This window comes from Grammomys surdaster, unplaced genomic scaffold (assembly GCF_004785775.1).
Source record: "Grammomys surdaster isolate TR1022 unplaced genomic scaffold, NIH_TR_1.0 126051, whole genome shotgun sequence".
Lineage (NCBI taxonomy): Eukaryota > Metazoa > Chordata > Mammalia > Rodentia > Muridae > Grammomys > Grammomys surdaster.
This window is the reverse complement of record NW_021620862.1, coordinates 5,910,534-5,928,442: the sequence shown is the minus strand read 5'-3', so window position 1 is coordinate 5,928,442 and position 17,909 is coordinate 5,910,534. Positions and strand designations below refer to the sequence as shown.

Below are 17,909 nucleotides of genomic sequence, written 5' to 3'. Positions count from 1 at the left end.
TTACTTCACACGTATAGACAGTTTCTGGTTTGGTCCATGTATCAATAACTAGTACAGCTACGTCTTCCAGATGAACTCTCTCTCACCATTCTCCTCTTCGTGATACAGTGATACCTGCTGGAGTAGCCACAGATCTGAGAGAGAATTATGTGCCTATTTGAGAAGTCTCCCCCGTGCAGCTGTCTTCATTTCAGCCCTGATTCTTGTAGTGTTGTCCAGACACTCTGACAGCCTCCAGCTACATCTGTAGACCCTAGAGCCAACATAGCTGTGACCAGCATTAGCCCCACCACCACCACCACCACCACAGACTGTCTGTACTCCCTGGGGAGAAATGTAAAGAAAACCTTGATTCTCTTCCTCTAGAGTCAGGTATTCTCATGTTTCTGCCTTTGGGTTTGGGTTGTTATAGGCTGCTTGAAAATTATAGGTTTCTGAGATATTTTGTCCAGATATTTTGATCGATATTGTCTATGGGAGAATTAAACATAAACTAGTCTCTAGTCTGCCATTGCTAAGACTGTAAACCCCCGTAGTTATAGGAAGAGTTTTATCTAGACTCAAAACTACATTAAAGTGAAACTCTCTCCTTTAGAAAATGGGGAACAGCAAGTGAAAGGCAATGGCTGAGGATGCAGCAGCACAGACCCCGCGACCTGCGTAAGTCTGAGAGATGCGGGATACGGCAGCGGTAGGGGAGGGGCACTTATTGATGGAATTCATCCAGCATCAAGCCTCTGGCTTAGAATTGCTGGTGGTAAGCATTCCTGGGGTCTATGGATTTGTGCCCAAATGTGAGTGCATTGGTTACACAACTCTCAGTGTGTCACGTAGACTTGCTTTGCAATCTAAATGCTCTTTGCTGTGAGGTAACCTGCAACTCTGATTAGCTACCTCCTGTCTTCCTTCGAGCTGGAGAATAGTTGTCTAATTCGGGAAGGCAGAGCTGGGAGCCATGCTGATGTGGTATCACAATTCTATTATCTGCATTCTCCATACTGCCTGGCAAGATCCCAGGTGTGTGTAAGCAAGGAATTTCAGTTTCCTTTCTCTTGTTGTGAGCAAACACTCTGAAGCGACTTAGGAGAGGAGAGGGTTCATTTGCCTTAGACTCAGAAGCATTGAGGGAAAGCAGGGCAGGAACTGAATGAGGAACTTGAAGCAGAAGCTATGGAGAGATGCTGCAGCCGGACTGCAACATGCTTAGGAGTTGGGGCTCTGAGCCCCACTCATCCAGGTGCTGGAGATGGGGTTAGTCAATGAGGCCTATAGGATGAAGCCTCCAGGAAAACCAAATCTGCCTTCAGAAGCCCTAAACTAGAGGCTGGGTAGGACACATCTCAGTGTGTGAGAAGCCATTCAGTCCCTAACACTAGGTGTTGGTATCCTAGGAGAAAAAAAAATCCATAAACTGCAGAATTCAGAAAGCTTCCAGTCTGGTGAATGCTTGCTTGTGTCAGGGGAATGGCATAAGGACAAAGAGGCTCACAGGCTCAGGCACAGCAGGACCACTGCCCACCCTCACCTGGCTGCTCCTCTCTACCCTGTGTAATCTTCTCCATAGTAAGCCAGGAGGTAATGTAGTGATCACTCTGTATTCTAACCCTAGGAGGCCAGGGCAACTCCCAAGTTGAACCCAAGAGGTGAAATTATCAAAGACTAGAAATTGTCTCTGAAGGAGAGGTAAGTCTCAAGGGACCAAGCCCTTAATTTGTGGGTTCTGCCATAACTCCAGGTAGCTAGTGTTAGAACTGAATTTAAGCATAGACCACTATCACAATCGGTGTCTAGAGGGTCAGATAATTGGTTGTTAGAATGGAACACCACTCCCCTCCCCCACAACACACACACATTTGGTGTCAAAGTGTTCTGAGTAGAAGCAAGACCCAGTGAGAGGAAGTCCAGTCACTGAAGATCTTGAGGGAAACATTGGAATACTGGCCACTTCCTCTCTCTTTGCTGCCAGGCCACCATGAGTGGACCGGGTTTCTTCTGTCACATGTCTTGGCCACAATGTTCTGTGTCACTATAGGCTCAAGGACAAGTGACTATGGACTCAACTTCTGATATCATGAACCTAAAAAAAAAAAAACAAAAACCTGTCCTCCTCTGAAGTTAATCATCTCAGACATTTTCTCTCAGCCTCAGAAAGCTGGTTAGCACATATGGCAAGTTTCCATAGACACAAGTCGCACAAGCCAAAGTGTCTGCCAAGGTCTGAATTGGTTTTAAGAAAGTAAACACTCTGTAAATCTAAACAGTTTAAGACCTGCTGGTTTAAATGATTGAAATGATAAGAACAGACTTCTCAAAAGGAAACAAATCTCCTCCACAGAAAAACAAAATCATCCAACAGTGTGGAGAAAGTGACGGTCACTGTAGTGTCACTAGGCGACCTGAGTGTAACCTTACAGGTGATGGCTGCCAATGCCCAGACTTACTGGCAAAGCCCTATCTATATATTAGACAAATTCTCTTAAGTAGAATTGATTTTATATCTATCTATCTATCATCTATCTATATGTATATTTATATATAAATGTGTATGCATATTTACATATATAATATAGATAGATGATAAATATGTATTTATGCATGTGTACACACACACACGCACGCACGCATGCACATGCACACATAACTATAGGCAGGACTTAGTAGATTAACCTATAGAATCAGAGAAAGACAGGGAAACCAGTAGCTGCTTAGATGGAAGGCCTTTGAGCAGTCATGACCCACAAGCTGAGAATCACTGCATTAGAACAATGAGGCCCAATGTGTAGCCCTAGTCCAAGAACTGGGAGTGCCCCAGTGAGCATCTCCTGGCTGTCCACAGTCAAAGCTGAAGAGTCATATTTCCATAGCACAATAGCAAAAACCATACCTGTTCAAGAGCAGGGAAGCATGACTACGCATGAGCTTGCCCCCTCTTTGCCTTTCCACTCCTTCCAGGCCCCTACACTATTTATTTCACAGTGCTGCTACACTATTACACAGCGCTGCCCTCATTCAGCGCAGTTCTTCCCCACACAGTTTGCAGACTTACGTGTCAATCATCTCTGGGAATATCATAGAAGACATACCCCAGAATCATGCTTTATAGATATCTCAAGTATCATTCAAGGTAGCAAAGTGGATAACCAACATTAGCCCTCATACCCTAGCAAGGAAACATGTGCTTTAGACACATTAAAGTCTGCTTCATGACTGATGATACCTAGGGACGTGTGGCTAATGTCTGTCTGGAGGACAGGGGTTCCTAGCAGCATGGCTTCCTTTCTGGAGCCCTCCTGACTTAGTTTCATTGCCAAGAGACACCATTGACAATGGCAACTCTTATAAAAAGAAACATTTAATTGGGGCTGGCTTACAGGTTCAGAGGTTTAGTCTATTCTCAGCATGGCAGGGTATGTAGCAGTGTGCAGGCAACCATGGTACTGGAGAAGGAGGTGAGAGTTCTAAGTCTCAATCCACAAGCAGTGAGGAAACTGTCTTCCACAGTCAGGAAGAGGCTCTGTCACACTGGCCAGACCTGAGCATATATATTATACCTGCTTGTATTCTGATGCTAATTGGGTCTCCCAAAACTGTTTGCACAAGAGGATCTGCATGTAGCTTCTGGGAACCTGCCCCTAGTTAATTCTGATTGGTAAATAAAGATGCCAGCAGGCAATAGCTGCTGGGGAGGAGAGACAGAGGCAGGATTTAGGGTTCCTGGGCTTGGGATTCCCAAAGAAAAAAAGGAGATGCCATGCCTTAGGAGTGTGCAGGACAGAGGTTGCCACTGTGCCTTAGGAGTGTGTGCAGGAGAGGAGAGAAGCTAGCAGCCATGGAAGGGTAAGAACATGCAGGAGGGAGAAGGAGAGCAGGTATGTAAAGGGGCCAAGAGAACGTGACCCAGAGGGCTGCTCAACTGGGCCAAGAGCAGCCAAGACAGACATAGAAATTAGTTAAGCAGTGACTTGGAGTTATCATGGGAGGTAGATTCTAACAGCATGGAGGTTAGGCAGTTAGCCAGCTACTGAGCCGCTTAAGGCAATACTGAAATATAAAGGCTGTGTGTGTGTGTGTGTGTGTGTGTGTGTGTCTTTCATTTGGGAACATAAACCATTGAGATGGGAAGCAACCCCTCGACGGGATTTATTAATTAATTTTGCTACATATATGAGACCTCAAAGCCCCGCCTCCACAGGGATACACTTCCTCTAACAAGGCCACACCTCCTTCAATAAGGCCACACCTCTTAACGGTGCCGTTTCTCATGGGCCAAGCATAGTCAAATGACTATACCTCCTACTGAGACTATTCTGACAGAATGTGGCTTCCTGTGAGTCAGAGAGCAATTCCTTTAGGCAACACAATGTCCACTACTCCTAGAATCCATTTGCTCATCTCTTCTTCTACCTCATGAGAAGCAAGACTTCCAACTTCACATTTTTTTTCCCCCAAATCCTCATGTAATAAAATTCTCAATGAGAGACTAAGGATGGAAAAATTCTCAATGAGAGGCTAAGGCTGGAGGGTCATGAGTTTGAAGCCAGCCTTGGCAACATTATGACACCCATATAGTATTCTCAAAAGAAAAAGAAAATTACCCAAAGGGATATTAGGGGGAAAAAAGCATAAAACAAAAAGATGAGCACATGATTTTCTTCTACTTATTTTTTTTTGTATTTTACAAATTTTCTACAAAGTCTAAACATTAAAAAAAAACAAGTACCTAATTTTTAAAGTAACTGCCACCCAAAATATAAATATATAACTAAACCTTTTATAAAAGTCTAACAAAGAACACATTGCCCAGAACCCAAGATCCTAAATGTTAAATGTACAGCCCAGATCAGACTAGGTGAAGCTACACTGCAGTAGCAGATAACTGCCCAGTCTTTGAGACTTGTTTTATTACTGATGTTCTACATATGCTGAAGTCTTCGTGTGTTTATCCCTTCAGAGTTGCTGTGCTGACATCCAAACCCCCAAGATTATTGGTTAAGTGGTGGAGCCTCTGGGCAGTGATCAGGCCACGGGAACACAGGTCTCATGGATAAGATCAAGAAGAGGGAGATTCCAGACCTAGGTCTGCTGAGTCTGTGCTATCTGCCACATAGACATCATAGAAGGACACCATAGAAGGCTACCTATAAAGTAGAACACAAGTTCTCTCCAAACAATAAGCCTGCTAAGGTCTTGATCTTGGGCTGCCCAGCCTCCAGAACAGTGGAAAAACAAATTTCTATTGTTATAAGTTACTTGCCTCTGGAGGTTTGTTATAGCAGCCTGAATGGACTGAGACAGTGGCGTGTGTGTGTGTGTGTGTGTGTGTGTGTGTGTTAGTTGTGAGTCCTGTTCAGTAGAGAAGCCTCCATTACAGCACAGTTGGGCTTTTTCAAGTGTGGTGAACATGTCCAAAGTCCAGAACTTCTGGCCACAACTTCTGTGTGCTGCTGCCATTGATAAGAGCCATCCGTAGTGGAGAAGGATGGTGCCCCTATGGGGGAGGGGCAGTAGACTTATGAAGAGTATTACAGTCTATCATTTCAATGTTGAACAGAACCAAAGTGAAACCCATTCCACCTCAAGTCGAGAAGGGAGGTAGAGGAAGGAAACAGTTACCCTTTATTCAGCATCCGAGCTGCCCCCCACCCCCGCACCCTCACACCTCTCTAATTTGCTATGTTCCTCTGAAGGTGCTCATGATGTCCTTTCACAGATAAGGACACTGAGGCCCAAAAAGGGTAAGGAACTGCAATAGACACACAGAAGAGGAAGACTTCAGACCTTGGTTCTGGGCATCTATGCCAAGCAGATCCCGCTTTCTCAATTGTGTTAATGAAAACAATTTAAGGTATTGAGCTAAGTCCACAGAGACCGAAGTAGGTTGGTGGCTAACAGGGTCAGGGAGCGGGGTAGGAAACAAATTTTTCAATGTGTACAACTGCCCTTTATTTTTTAAGCAATGGACTGTTTTAAAACCATACAAGCCATATCTGCACATATTAAATTCACTAAATACCTTAAATTAAAATGACTAGGGTCTCTATATAGCCCTGGCTATCCTGGAACTCACTCTGTAAACCAGGCTGGCCTTGAACTCAGAGATCTGCCTGTCTCTGCCTTTCCAGTGCTGGGATTAAAAGTGTGCATCACCACTGCCCAGCCATATTTTTTCCTTTTAAAGGGAAGTTCTAATGTGTCCCAGGCTGGCCTCAAACTTGCTATGTAGCTAAGGATGGCCTTGGACTTCTAGTGACAGGATTACTCACCCATGCATACACCAGAATTGAGTATTGAACTCTGGGCTTCCTGCATGCTAGGCAAGCGCCCTGTTGAACTATATCCCCGACCCTACAATGACAATTTTGTTATATGAACTTCACAGTAATCAAAGGAGAAATAAAGCTACTGAGATAATGACAACTCTGGCAAATTGTTGACAATTTCAACTCACTTCACAGACCCCAGATCCTGACCCCTCCCTACTCCACTCCAGGCAGATTCCTAGGTCTCGATGCAATTTTATCCTAGTTCATATTTACCCAGAACTCCCTATGTCGCCGAAGCTCTCTAAAAAATCAATCAGGAGAATGCTCACGATGTTAGCTTACTTTAAACCTATTTTAAAGTGCATGGAACCCGAGGGAGGAGCAAGCAGAGCCAATACCCACAAATCACAAATCACAAAGCCAATACCCACCCCTTGTCCCAGTGGCGCTGCCAGGTCCCTAAGAAAAGGGACTACCCAACTTCATATTTCAATATCAATATGGTGTTGCGGTTTCCAGGGCAAGACACAGCGAAGGCCTGGACCTTCTGCACCCAGTGTTTTTCTGTAAACCCGCGAAGGCGCAAGTGCACTGGGGAACCTGGCACCGCCCAAGGGACGGGACAGGGGCGGAGCCAGGGAAGTGGGCGTGCCTGTGCCGGGGCGTGTCGGGGGCGCGGGCGAACCGGGGCAGTGGGCGGGGCCGGCACTAGCCCGGGAGAGGTGCTCCGCCCGCGGCGTAAACTCTACCCTGCGCCGCGGCGGAGCAGGTGAGCGGAGGGCGGAGAGCTGGGTGTGTGCGGGCCCAGTACCTGTCCCGGGTCGCGGGTAGCCGGCAGCATGGAGAGCCCGGATGCAGCGAGGCCCTTCGTGCGCACGCCCCTGACCGCTGCTTCCGTTGTCCCCGCGGGGCCCCGGGTCTGGGCTCTAGGCTGCGGCCCCTGCGGCGATCTCGGCCTCTGCGGCCGGCGGAGAGGCGAAGAGAAAGTGCCGGGGAGGCGGCAGTGGGGCCGGCCTAGAGCTGGGGCTTGGAAGGAGCGTAGGGAGCAGCTCTGGGCCTCTAGCCGCGTCCGAGTGCCCTCGCGTCCCTTCCTGCCTCCAGAGCCCCAGGCGCGGAGTGAGGTGTTAAAGGGCCAGTGCACGTGGGTCTCACAGCTGTATTCACCAGGCATTTTGCTCCCTGCTACCCAGGACCTGACCTGGTCTACCTGGGTTCTGCTATAGATGACGAGGGAGTGAGGACTTCTTCCTGTGTGAGAAGTGGGGCGCGGGGCAGGGCCTGGGGCTGGCGCCCTGTTACCAGCGGTGTTTGGTGTTTTGTAAATCTCAAGCCTTTGAAGCTGAAGAAACTCAAAAGCCAGAGCTAGTTGCCACTGAATTATACTGATGAAGAAACTGTACCTAGGGCTGAGGATGTAACTGTAGGGCAGCGTGTTTGCCAGGCATGCGCAGGGGAAGGAGAGGAGGGTGAGGAGAACAACTCTCAGAAGTGTGAACACTAAAAAGTGTGGTTGCCCAAGGTCTCCTGTGTAAGATCAGTGAAGCTAGGCTGAGAGCCTACTGCCTAGGCCTCTGTTTCTGCTATCCAGACCTAAGCCCATTGCCAGTTAGATGAAATGTCCTAGCACCTCTGCTTAGGTATTCTAAAGATATGAACGGTTGTGAAATGACTGCATCTATTTACAGATGGAGGATTAGCCTCTAAATCAGAACAGAAACCAATGTAACTCAGAATGCACAGCCGTCCCCAGAACAGTCTGTTGGTGACAGACTCCACCATTCAGACAGAATAGGTGCACCTGATGTCTATATAGTCCCTCTGTGGACACCTGAGCCTTGCAGGCCTTCAGCCTTCTGGCAGTAATTAAAGGTTCTGTATAAGTTGCTTCAGGTGTGCAAGCTTCAAGTTTCCATTTAGGCATGGATGGCTCTGTGGAAGCCTGCGAAGCAGTACCAGATCCTGTGTTTTCCGTTGGTGAAGGAACATCATTCCAACTTCAGCCTAGAGGTGACCGTCCAGGTTCATTTCTTGGCTCCCAGGACAGCGACTAGAATCAGGCGGGCAGGGATAGAGGGTGAAGGTGGCAGAGGTTCAGGATAGAAAGGAAGCTGAGAGACAATGGGTATGGGTGAGTCGAGGTGCAGTCTGAGCTGAAAGCTGTGTCTGGTTTGGAGAACTATCTCCTACTATGTTGACATGCCCCATGCCTAGGCCAAAATATAGGCTGTACATTCATTCGTATGTGGAAATGAATATTTCCGCTATCTGAGAAGGTGAAACAGACTCAGCTGGGGAATGCTATCAGAGGCTGCCGCCGCCATGTCGGCCTGGAGCAGATTCTAGGCCATACTCTGTCCAGTGGCTCATCTGTGGCTGCTCACAGCTCCACTGCACAGTTTGCCATGGAAGAGTCTCTCACCAGATTTGGTCTCTCTGGGTTGTTGGTGATAGTAACCATGTGACATGCCCATGTGATAGACAGGAGTTGGACATTCATGATAAAAAGCCATTTTATCACAGTTATTATAAAAACGTACTAGTGGAGCCAGAGAGGTGGCTCAGCAGTTAAGAGCACTGGCTTCACTTCCAGAGGACCCATGTTCAACATGGAGGCCCACAACCATCTGTAACTCCAGTTCTGGGAGAGCCTCTTTTTACCTCTGTGGATACTAGGCACAAATGTACTGCACAGACATATCTGTGCTAAACAGGCATACATACAGACAAAATACCTATGCACATAAAATACAATTTAATATTTTTAGAGAACTTAAGTAATGTGATGGCTTATGTCTATAATTCCAGTGCATAATCACTGAAGCAAGAGAACTGCTGTGAATTCAAGACAAGCCTGGGCTGGATAGTGAGTTCTAGGCCAATTTGAGCTACATAGTGAGACACTGTCTCACAAAACCAACCAACCAACCAACCACACAACAACTGTAAGTCACCAAACAGAGCTAAAGGAACACTGCAACAGTTAATTATGACTCCTTTGATGTTGACCCTGAGTTCCGGGTGTGGGTGTCAGCGATGGGAGCCCAGCTGTGTGGCCTTCCAGCCTGTCAGCACAGGCTTGCTCATTCGCCTCTTACCTGTGTCCGAACTGCTACCCAGAACATTTCTGTGAGGTCTTTGTTAATGACTTCCTGAGAACCTGGGAGAAAAAAAAGTGTTTTGTATTTTGAGACAGGGTTTTGCTGTGCAGCCCTGGTTGGTTTGGTATTCTGTTTGTTGCCAAGGTAGGCCTTAAATTAATGGTGGTCTTCCTGCCTCAGCTTCCCTCTCCCACTGCTTTTGATTCTAGACAAGTGCCATCTCTCCAGCTTAACATCCCACACCCACATCCCAAACTGCAAGGCAGGTAGTTCTCTGAGTTCAAGGCCAACCCCCAAGGCCTATGATACCAGCACTTGAAGGTAGAGAAGCTGGAAGAGCTGGAGTTGAATGTCATCCTGGCTACAGTAGTGAATTCTCTCATTAGAAAACCAAACCAGAACAAAAAACCCAAAAAATTAAGTCATCCTGGCTTTAATTTAAAACAAACAAACAAACAAACAAAAATGAGCGAGAGAAGTAGCCATCAACACTGTGTGTGTGTGTATGTGTGTATGTGTGTGTGTGTGAGAGAGAGAGAAGTAACCATCAACACTGTGTGTGTGTGTATGTGTGTATATGTGTGTGTATGTGTGTGTGTGAGAGAGAGAGAGAAGTAACCACCAACACTGTGTGTGTGTGTGTATGTGTGTGTGTGAGAGAGAGAGAGAGAAGTAACCATCAACACTGTGTGTGTGTGTGAGAGAGAGAGAGAGAGAGAGAGAGAGAGAGAAGTAACCATCAACACTCTGTGTGTGTGTGTGCGCGTGTGTGAGAGAGAGAGAGAGAGAGAGAGAGAGAGAGAGAGAGAGAGAGGGGTAACCATCAACACTGTGTGTTTGTGTGTAGGTCACATGGATCTTTCTAACAAAAACCTCTGTGCCTGTACTTTAGCTGTTTCTTTAAGGCTGGGCCTCTGATCAGCTGGGACCCCACAGACAGCAAAGGTCTCTGCCACTGTTCCCTCCTGTCCTGGGCTGTGGCCACTGAGGAGTGGTACTACTCACTTCACATACAGTCTCTCCTTCCTGGGCTTGGGGATGGTAATACTGCCACCTGAACACTTTGGAGAAAGAAAAACGCCAAGTCAGTCCTCAGGAAAGATAAGGCCTCCTTAGGGAGGCAGCTCTCTGTGGCCTTTCCCTTAAATTGGGAGAACAGGTTGCTTGTTTTGTTTGTCTTTGCTGATGAAGGAAATGAAGAGGCTGACTACCTTCCTGTTACACCTCAGCCAGAAACTTTCTCATGTTTTTAAAAACAAAAGTGATACATACTTATTCTAAAAACATGTCTTTAAAAGACAACCTTTCCCCTCAGCCTGGGGATAACCGCTTTGAGCCCCTGCAGATATTTCAGGGCTCGGGGTCTGGTGGAAAGTCTGGTCATTGGCAGTGTGAGGCAGAAACCACTGGGCCTGAGGTGAGTAGTTTTGGTGTACCACAGGCCCAAAGCTGAAGGCCCAAACTGACCCTGGACTAGGTTATAAAGCTGAAGTAAAGTAAACTACTTTAAAAAAAATGTAAATTGTATTTCAGGTGTTTCTTTTAGTAACAGAAAGCTACCTGACACATCTTGGGAAACCAGATTTGGTAGGTGTGACCAGTCATTGAAAATGCCTTTATTTCTTTTACTAGCCCCAAATCAGAACACCTTTCCACTTGTCTTTTGAACTGAACCAGAAAACAGTACCCTATTTCCTTACCTCATTGCTAGGACTTGGCAGGTTCACCTCTGAGCCTCACAGACCTCTGGAAATGAGTGGGGCTCAGAGTCCCTGGGTCTGGAGATGGGAAAGTATAAGACAGACTTTATTAAGGATTTTGAGCCAGCGTTATCTGAGAGTGGGCAGGGGCCATGTCTAGATACATCCTTGTCCATAACAAAGATACATGTAGATCTAAATGCTCTCAGAGAGCCTGTGGGTGTGGGTGTGGGCGTGGATTGTTGCCTGGTCTCTGCAGGAACCTGACAGGCCTGATTGGATGGGAGATGACAGTGTTCTATGGGCAGTTTAGAGACCTGTAAACTGGTTCTCATTTGTCTCCTTGAGTCTTGCTTCATCCCCAGTTACCCTGGGCTTTGGTTTCCTGAACTATGAAATAGGGGACCAACTAATGGCTCTTAAAGTATTCAGTCCAGCTTTGACCTCATCCTAGGAATGTGCCCTTTCCTTTGACAAAATGTTCCCATTGTCAGGCTGAGGCTGGATGGAAACAGGATCTCCCTGGGGCCTGGCCTTTGTACTAGTTCATGAGTCTGGTGGCTTAGCAGTTCCCTAGCTCCAAAGGGCACCTGCTGGCTTTGTTAACCCTCTCAGTGGCCCCTTCTGGGTCCGTTGTGGCTCCGGTGTACTGACGAGCCACTGTGGCTAGACGCTTTACACTGTTCTCCCAGTCTTACACGGCAACCTTTCCTGCTGCTGTTCATCGGAGGAAGAAATAACTCCTGCCACCTTGCTCGGCTAGAAGCTGTCCAGGAGGTATGGTTCATGTCACACTAGTCTATGCGACCACTGGCTGCTGTGTCTCATTAAAAAAAAAAATATTCTGCACCTGGTGGTGGTGGCCGCACACTCCTTTAATCTTAGCACTTGGGAGACAGATGCAGGCAGATCTTTGTGAGTTCAAGGCCAGCCTGGTCTACAGAGCAAATTCCAGGGCAGCCAAGGCTACAGAGTGAAACCCTGTCTCTTTTCTAATTCTTACAAAAAAAAAAAAAGGGAAGGAAAAATTCTAATTTTTACTTGAGTGTGGCTTGCTAGAGGCACTCTCCCTGTCTCTTCCCCCTAACTACCCATCTCCCAGGCTACTTCATGAAATGAGGAAAATTGCCCCAACCCAAGTACGTCAAGAGAGAAATAGGTAATGGAGTTTAATGCAGACCATAAGCCACTTGAGGCTCTGGGGTCTAGCACTCTAACTCCAGCTCTGCCTGAGCTCTCCCAAAGTCCCGTAGAACCATCCACCAAGTACCAGTTAGACCAGCCCAATCAGTCAGGCGCTAAGGGTTAGAGGTAGATCTGGAATCTGTGAGATGTCAGAGGGTGTTGCCTGACTGGGGGAAGCCCTTCCCTAGTGTAGAAAAAGACCTGGACTTTCCAGGGGTTATGGGAATGCTGGGAAGTAGCCATGTGACCACAGAAGGTGACCTTTTAAAAGATAAGGACATTGTTCTGTTGGCCCTTTGGAAAAGTGTCAGGGAGTCCTAACCTCTCTGCAGATAGACATGTTTGTGTCCCAGAGTTCACTTTTGGAGTATTATTTTCCATGAGGTGCTAGAATTTTCCGTGGCATTCCAAAATCTCTTTCCTGCCAGGGCCACTGATTTTAGACGTTAGGGCAGTCCTTTGCCTCCACTGTTGGTAAAGCAGGTGTGAGAAGATCGGGTCACCTGGTCTCCTTGGTAATTGCAGGAGCCAGTTGGGGAACGTCTTAGTTCAGCTAATCAAGGTTTGATTCCAGTCCTCGAGTTAGCGAAAGCCAGCAGAGGGTAAACCCTCAGCCACAGTACCGTGCAGGCAGGGCTTCCAGGGCAGCCGGTCCTCCGCACCCCGTGCACGCTTCCCTTTCAGCCCCTCTGTGCTTCCTGTGAACTCTTGGGATGTGGAACTGGTTGTCTGACATCAGCAATGGCAAGGCTCCATGCGCATCACTGCCTGGCCTGAGTCAGGCTCCCCAAGGACCTCTTTGCATCCAGCGAGGTTGTTTTTCAAGGTTGTTTTTCTGTGCTCCTTTGCATGGTGATTTTTCCCTCTAAGGATTTTACTGCTTTCAGGCTGAAGAGCAGACACGGAGGTCTTTAGGGGTTCGAAAGGGAGCCGTTGTCATTCGGGGCTTTGGAGAAAATATCATTGGCTTCCTGTATTCTCATTTGTTCTCCCAGGCCAAGCAGGTGATTCTGCATGGGTGGAAACCCTGTGTGTTGATGCCTACGGTTTCCTTTTACAAACCAGTGGCTTGTTAGGTACTGTGGTACAGGCCTTTAATCCCAGCAAAGCTTGAATTCAAGGCGAGCTTGATTTACCCACCCAGTTCCAGACTAACCAGGGCTACTTAGTGAGACCTTATATAAAAAGAAAAAAAAAATCAGTAGGTTGAAGATGCAGATGCAACCCATATTGATTATTAAAAATGAGGAGGGGGTGGAGCTAGAGCTGTAACTGTAAAGTACTTGCCTCGCATGCAAGGCTGTGCCCTAGTGCAGCATGAACTGGATGGAGTGGTTCATGCCTGGGATCCAAGCACTTGAGAGGTGGAGGCAGAAGGATCGAAGTTCAAAGCCATCCTTAGCTACATAGTAAGTCAGGAGTCAATCAGGGATACATGAGACCCTGTCTGAAAATAAATGAAGTTGAGAAATGCAGAAAAATACAAAGCCAAAGTATCACCCACAAAACCAGTTTAAAGATAATGACCTTTAATATTTTGTAATAGTTTTACCAGTCATGTGTGTGTGTAAGTAATTCAGATGTTTATAAGAATATTTACATTCGCCAGGCGGTGGTGGCGCAGGCCTTTAATCCCAGCACTTGGGAGGCAGAGGCAGGCGGATTTCTGAGTTCGAGGCCAGCCTGGTCTACAGAGTGAGTTCCAGGACAGCCAGGGCTACACAGAGAAACCCTGTCTCAAAAAACCAAAAAAAAAAAAAAGAATATTTACATTCTGTTAAATTTAACATCACTTAATTGTTAACTTTGGTGCCCCTGTAATAGTCCTTATCAGATGGATGGATACCAGAAGCAGTGATGGATTCCAAATCTGGTGTAAACTGGGTTTGGTTTGGTTTCTGAACATACATATTTGTGATAATTTACTTTATAAATTTGGCACAGCAAAAGATTAATAACAACAAACCAGTAATTACAGTAATATACTATAGTGAAAGCTGAAAGCTATTTAAAACTTACAGATTGATTACTCTGGAATTTTTCATTTCATGTTCTTGACCACTGATAACTGTAACCACAGGAAGTAGAATTGCAGATAAGGGGGGGGGTCAGTTCCTGTACCAGAGAAGAGACAGAAATTTCAGTCATTTTTACTTTTTATGATAACAAGTAACTACAGCACATATTTTTGTATGAATGTTTTTCCTTAGATAAAATTCCAAGTGGTAGCATTTCCGGATCCAAAAGGTCTGAGTATACCTTTGGGGTTTTCCTGTTTTGGGTACTATACATATATTTTATCATAACCCCATACCCCTGCCCACATCGGATGCTGAGATCTTACAGCCTTCTTCTCCATGGGCATTGTTTGGAGGCTTTGCTAGTCTGAGAAGGTCTCACACTCCCTCTTCCAAGTTGCTATCTGAACAGGTCCTGTGTCCAGGACTAAGGGCTGTATAGTTTACACCTTCATCCCTACAGTCATGGGAGTGGGAGGTACTGGGTAAGAAGCCCTCTTGCCTTCCTGAGTCAGACCCAACCCAGGGAGGCCATGGGTGTGTGTGAGTGTGTGTGTGAGTGTGTGTGTGTGGGGGGGAGGGGCATTATCTCAAAATGTGTTGCCCAAACACTGGGCTAGAGTGGAGCTTAGGGATCTACATTTTCAATTTACAGCTAACTGGGAACTTGACAGAATCTGCAGTCGCCTAGGAGATGAGCCTCTGGGCATGCCTCTGGGAATTATCTTGATTTTGTTAACTGGGGTGTAAAGACAAGCACGCTGTGGGTAGTGCAGTCCCCTGGACTGTGTGTGGAGGAAAGACCTGGGCAGCAGCCCTGACTGTTGATGAGAAGTGACTGACAGCTCAAGCTCCTCCCACCATGATGTGCCTGTATAATGAGCTGAGAGTCAGAATAAACGCTTGAATTGTGTTGTCAGGAGTACTCATCACAGCAGCTGAGATAATAGCCTACCCTAGCATTGTATTGAAGAGACCAAAACAGAATACTCAGGCTTAAGGATAACCTTGATGTAGGGCCATGGATGAAAACCTCAGGTATGCCAAGCTCTGCTACTGAGGCACATCTCTGATCTAGATATCTGTGAGAAGAGAATTCACTGTTGCTGGAAGGGATATCGAAGAGACCTCAGATCCAGTGGGTATGTGTTTAAGATATGACAGCTAGCCAGTTCTCAAAGAGGAAGGGTACCGTACAGTCTTGTAGACCCTTGCCTGGTTAAGAATTTCCCCATGTATCATGGCAAGCTGACCTTTGAAGCTGTCTTCCCTTAAACTGCGTTCTCTTGTGTAGACTCTTGGTTCCAAAGCCTGGGTTCCAGGGCACAGAACTCCTGAGCACTGGGCTTAGCTGAGCTTCTAGAATGCTAAGTATTAGGGCAGTAGACCCAACATCTAGGACGTACTGCCATGTGTAGCCTCGATAAAAGGGAATTTCTCTTCTGTCCTCCTAGGAGATACCTGGGCTGATTTAAGCTCCCTTCCTCTTGGTCAGACACCCAGACACCCAGACTCTTCTTTGGGATGGTCTACCCTACCAGGTCTCCTAATCCCACCACCATATTGAGGCAAGATTGTGTTATATACCCATCCTGTTCATAATACTTGAATAGTTATATCTTTCCAGAATGTTCAGTCTCCATCCATTTCAGCTCATTTACCTTTCTGGCCCCACTCCCTGCCCTTCTCAGTCAAGACCCAACCACGCTCGCTCTAAGAGCTGCGCATTGTCTCCTCTGAAAGTGGGTCACATGTGGTCCTCACTACCTCACTCTTGTCCCTGTGGTATTCTACAGCTGTCGTCCCACTCCTAATATCTGGTAGACCCCAAGAGGCAGCTTCTGGGGGCTTTGGGCTCTGTGAAGACAGAGGGTGCCTTTATAGTGGGTCCAATCAGAGAGGTAAACAAAGGCAGGCACTGTCCCATCTCTGTAATGGCAGACTGAGGGAAGTCCTTATGGGAGTTATGCAGGCCATAGCCAGGAAGGCTGTCTTCCGAGTAGTAGCCATAGGCCCTGCCTTGGTGAAGGGACCTGAAGATCACATGAATTCTAAGAGTGACTAATCTGGAGACAAGCTTTCAATACAGGGCAGGCCTGCTCCTACCTCAGTAACACAAAGCTCAACTCTGAGGTGATATGGCCAGTAGTGGCAGTGTCTGTCCAGATGTGGGTACAGTCAGATCCTCCCAAAGATTGTGTCTGAACCCAAAATGTAGGGAACTGGAGCTTTACTGGGTGCTGCTGTGGCAGAGTATTGGGAGCCATGAAGAAGTCCTGCGTCAGGAGTGGCGTCCCCTCTCCTGTCTCATGTCCCTCAGTGTGGGTACTTCCAGGGTCATCTTCCTCTACTGGCTGGGTGGCTCCTGGACTTAGCTGCCACATTTGAACTGAAGACTCCACATGTACCCCACACTCAGGTACCCCTAAATGGTATCCCATTTTCAACCCACAGACATTCTGCGGACCTCTGGATCACGTTCAGCCTTTCTTGGTAATATCCTCTTTCCTCATCTTGGTCTAGCCTGGCCTAGCCTGGCCAGTATCTTAGGTTTTTTTTCCTTTATTCATTCCTCCATGTGTTCCCTCATGCTAACCCTCACTGAGCCACTCCTCCCTTCCCCCTCAAGACATCTCCTGTATCAGGACACTTCCTCTTGACCTCTTTCCTTCCCCTCACCTCACCAGCTAGATGGACATTTGTCACCAGCTTTACTTGAGCTGATATGGGCCTCCTTGGTGTGGCCACTGTCTGACCTGCGCAGTTTGCTCCACCTCCAGCAAGAGTCTTCTCTAGGAAGCATGGAATTTCAACTTCTGAGGACAAATTCCTCCATCCTCTGGTGACGCGTCATTTGTCAGATTGGATGAAGTTTTGTTCTTACAGGACAAGAAGGTTTACTTATTCAAGGCTATAGCCCCAGAGCCAAGCACAGTAGCTTTCCCACAGATGTTTATTGATTGAACAAACATGTTGAAAGTTCAGAATGACCCTGACTTTTCTAACTGGATGTTTTGCTCCCTGTGATCTGAGTTCCAGTCAAGCCATTCCCAAGCAAGGCTGCTCTGACTTCTTGCTGGCTCTGAAACTCCTATTCTGAGCGATTGTTTGAGGTGTATGTAGGAAGCTTCTTATAGGCAAGACCAATGCTTGGTGTCCAAGCCACTGTGCTGTCCCCCAGCAGCCCCACTGCCTTTGCCTGTCAGGAACGGGGTCCCTGTGCTTCTTTTCCAGACGATGCTCACATTCATGGCCTCTGACAGCGAGGAAGAGGTGTGTGATGAGCGGACGTCCTTGATGTCAGCCGAGAGCCCCATATCACGCTCCTGCCAGGAGGGCAGGCTAGGCCCGGAGGATGGAGAGAACACTGCTCAGTGGGTAGGTCCCCCCACAGTGGGTAGGTCCCTCCAGCAATTGTGAGCCTTAAAACAGGGCCATGGGGTTCCTATGTCTTTATTTTTAATTATGCATATTAATGTGTATACCTCTGTGGAGGTATATGCATATGAGCTAAGGTATACATGGAGGTCAGAAAGGGGTGTCCCATCACCTGGAGCTGAACTAATGGGCACTTGTGAGCTTACTGACATGGGTGTTAGCAATGGAACTCAAGTCTTTTATAAGAGTAGTAGGTACTCTTAATTG

The 17,909-nt window shown here is 47.0% G+C and overlaps 1 protein-coding gene across 3 annotated transcripts in view; it reads left to right on the top strand.

Annotated features, from left to right (window-relative positions):
- The first annotated feature begins 1,674 nt into the window (after positions 1 to 1,674).
- Psen2 (presenilin 2) overlaps positions 1,675 to 17,909 on the top strand; it is a 31,287-nt gene continuing 15,052 nt past the window's right edge. Inside the window, exons 1-2 of one of the 3 annotated variants that reach the window (XM_028755224.1) lie at positions 1,675 to 1,683; positions 17,499 to 17,642. In XM_028755224.1, coding sequence (XP_028611057.1) covers positions 17,502 to 17,642 — 141 coding nt within the window. In that variant the 5' untranslated portion in view covers positions 1,675 to 1,683; positions 17,499 to 17,501. Of the gene's footprint in view, positions 1,684 to 6,954; positions 7,033 to 17,294; positions 17,380 to 17,498; positions 17,643 to 17,909 lie in introns of those variants that run through there. The other 2 variants (XM_028755222.1, XM_028755223.1) reach the window with 2 other exon arrangements.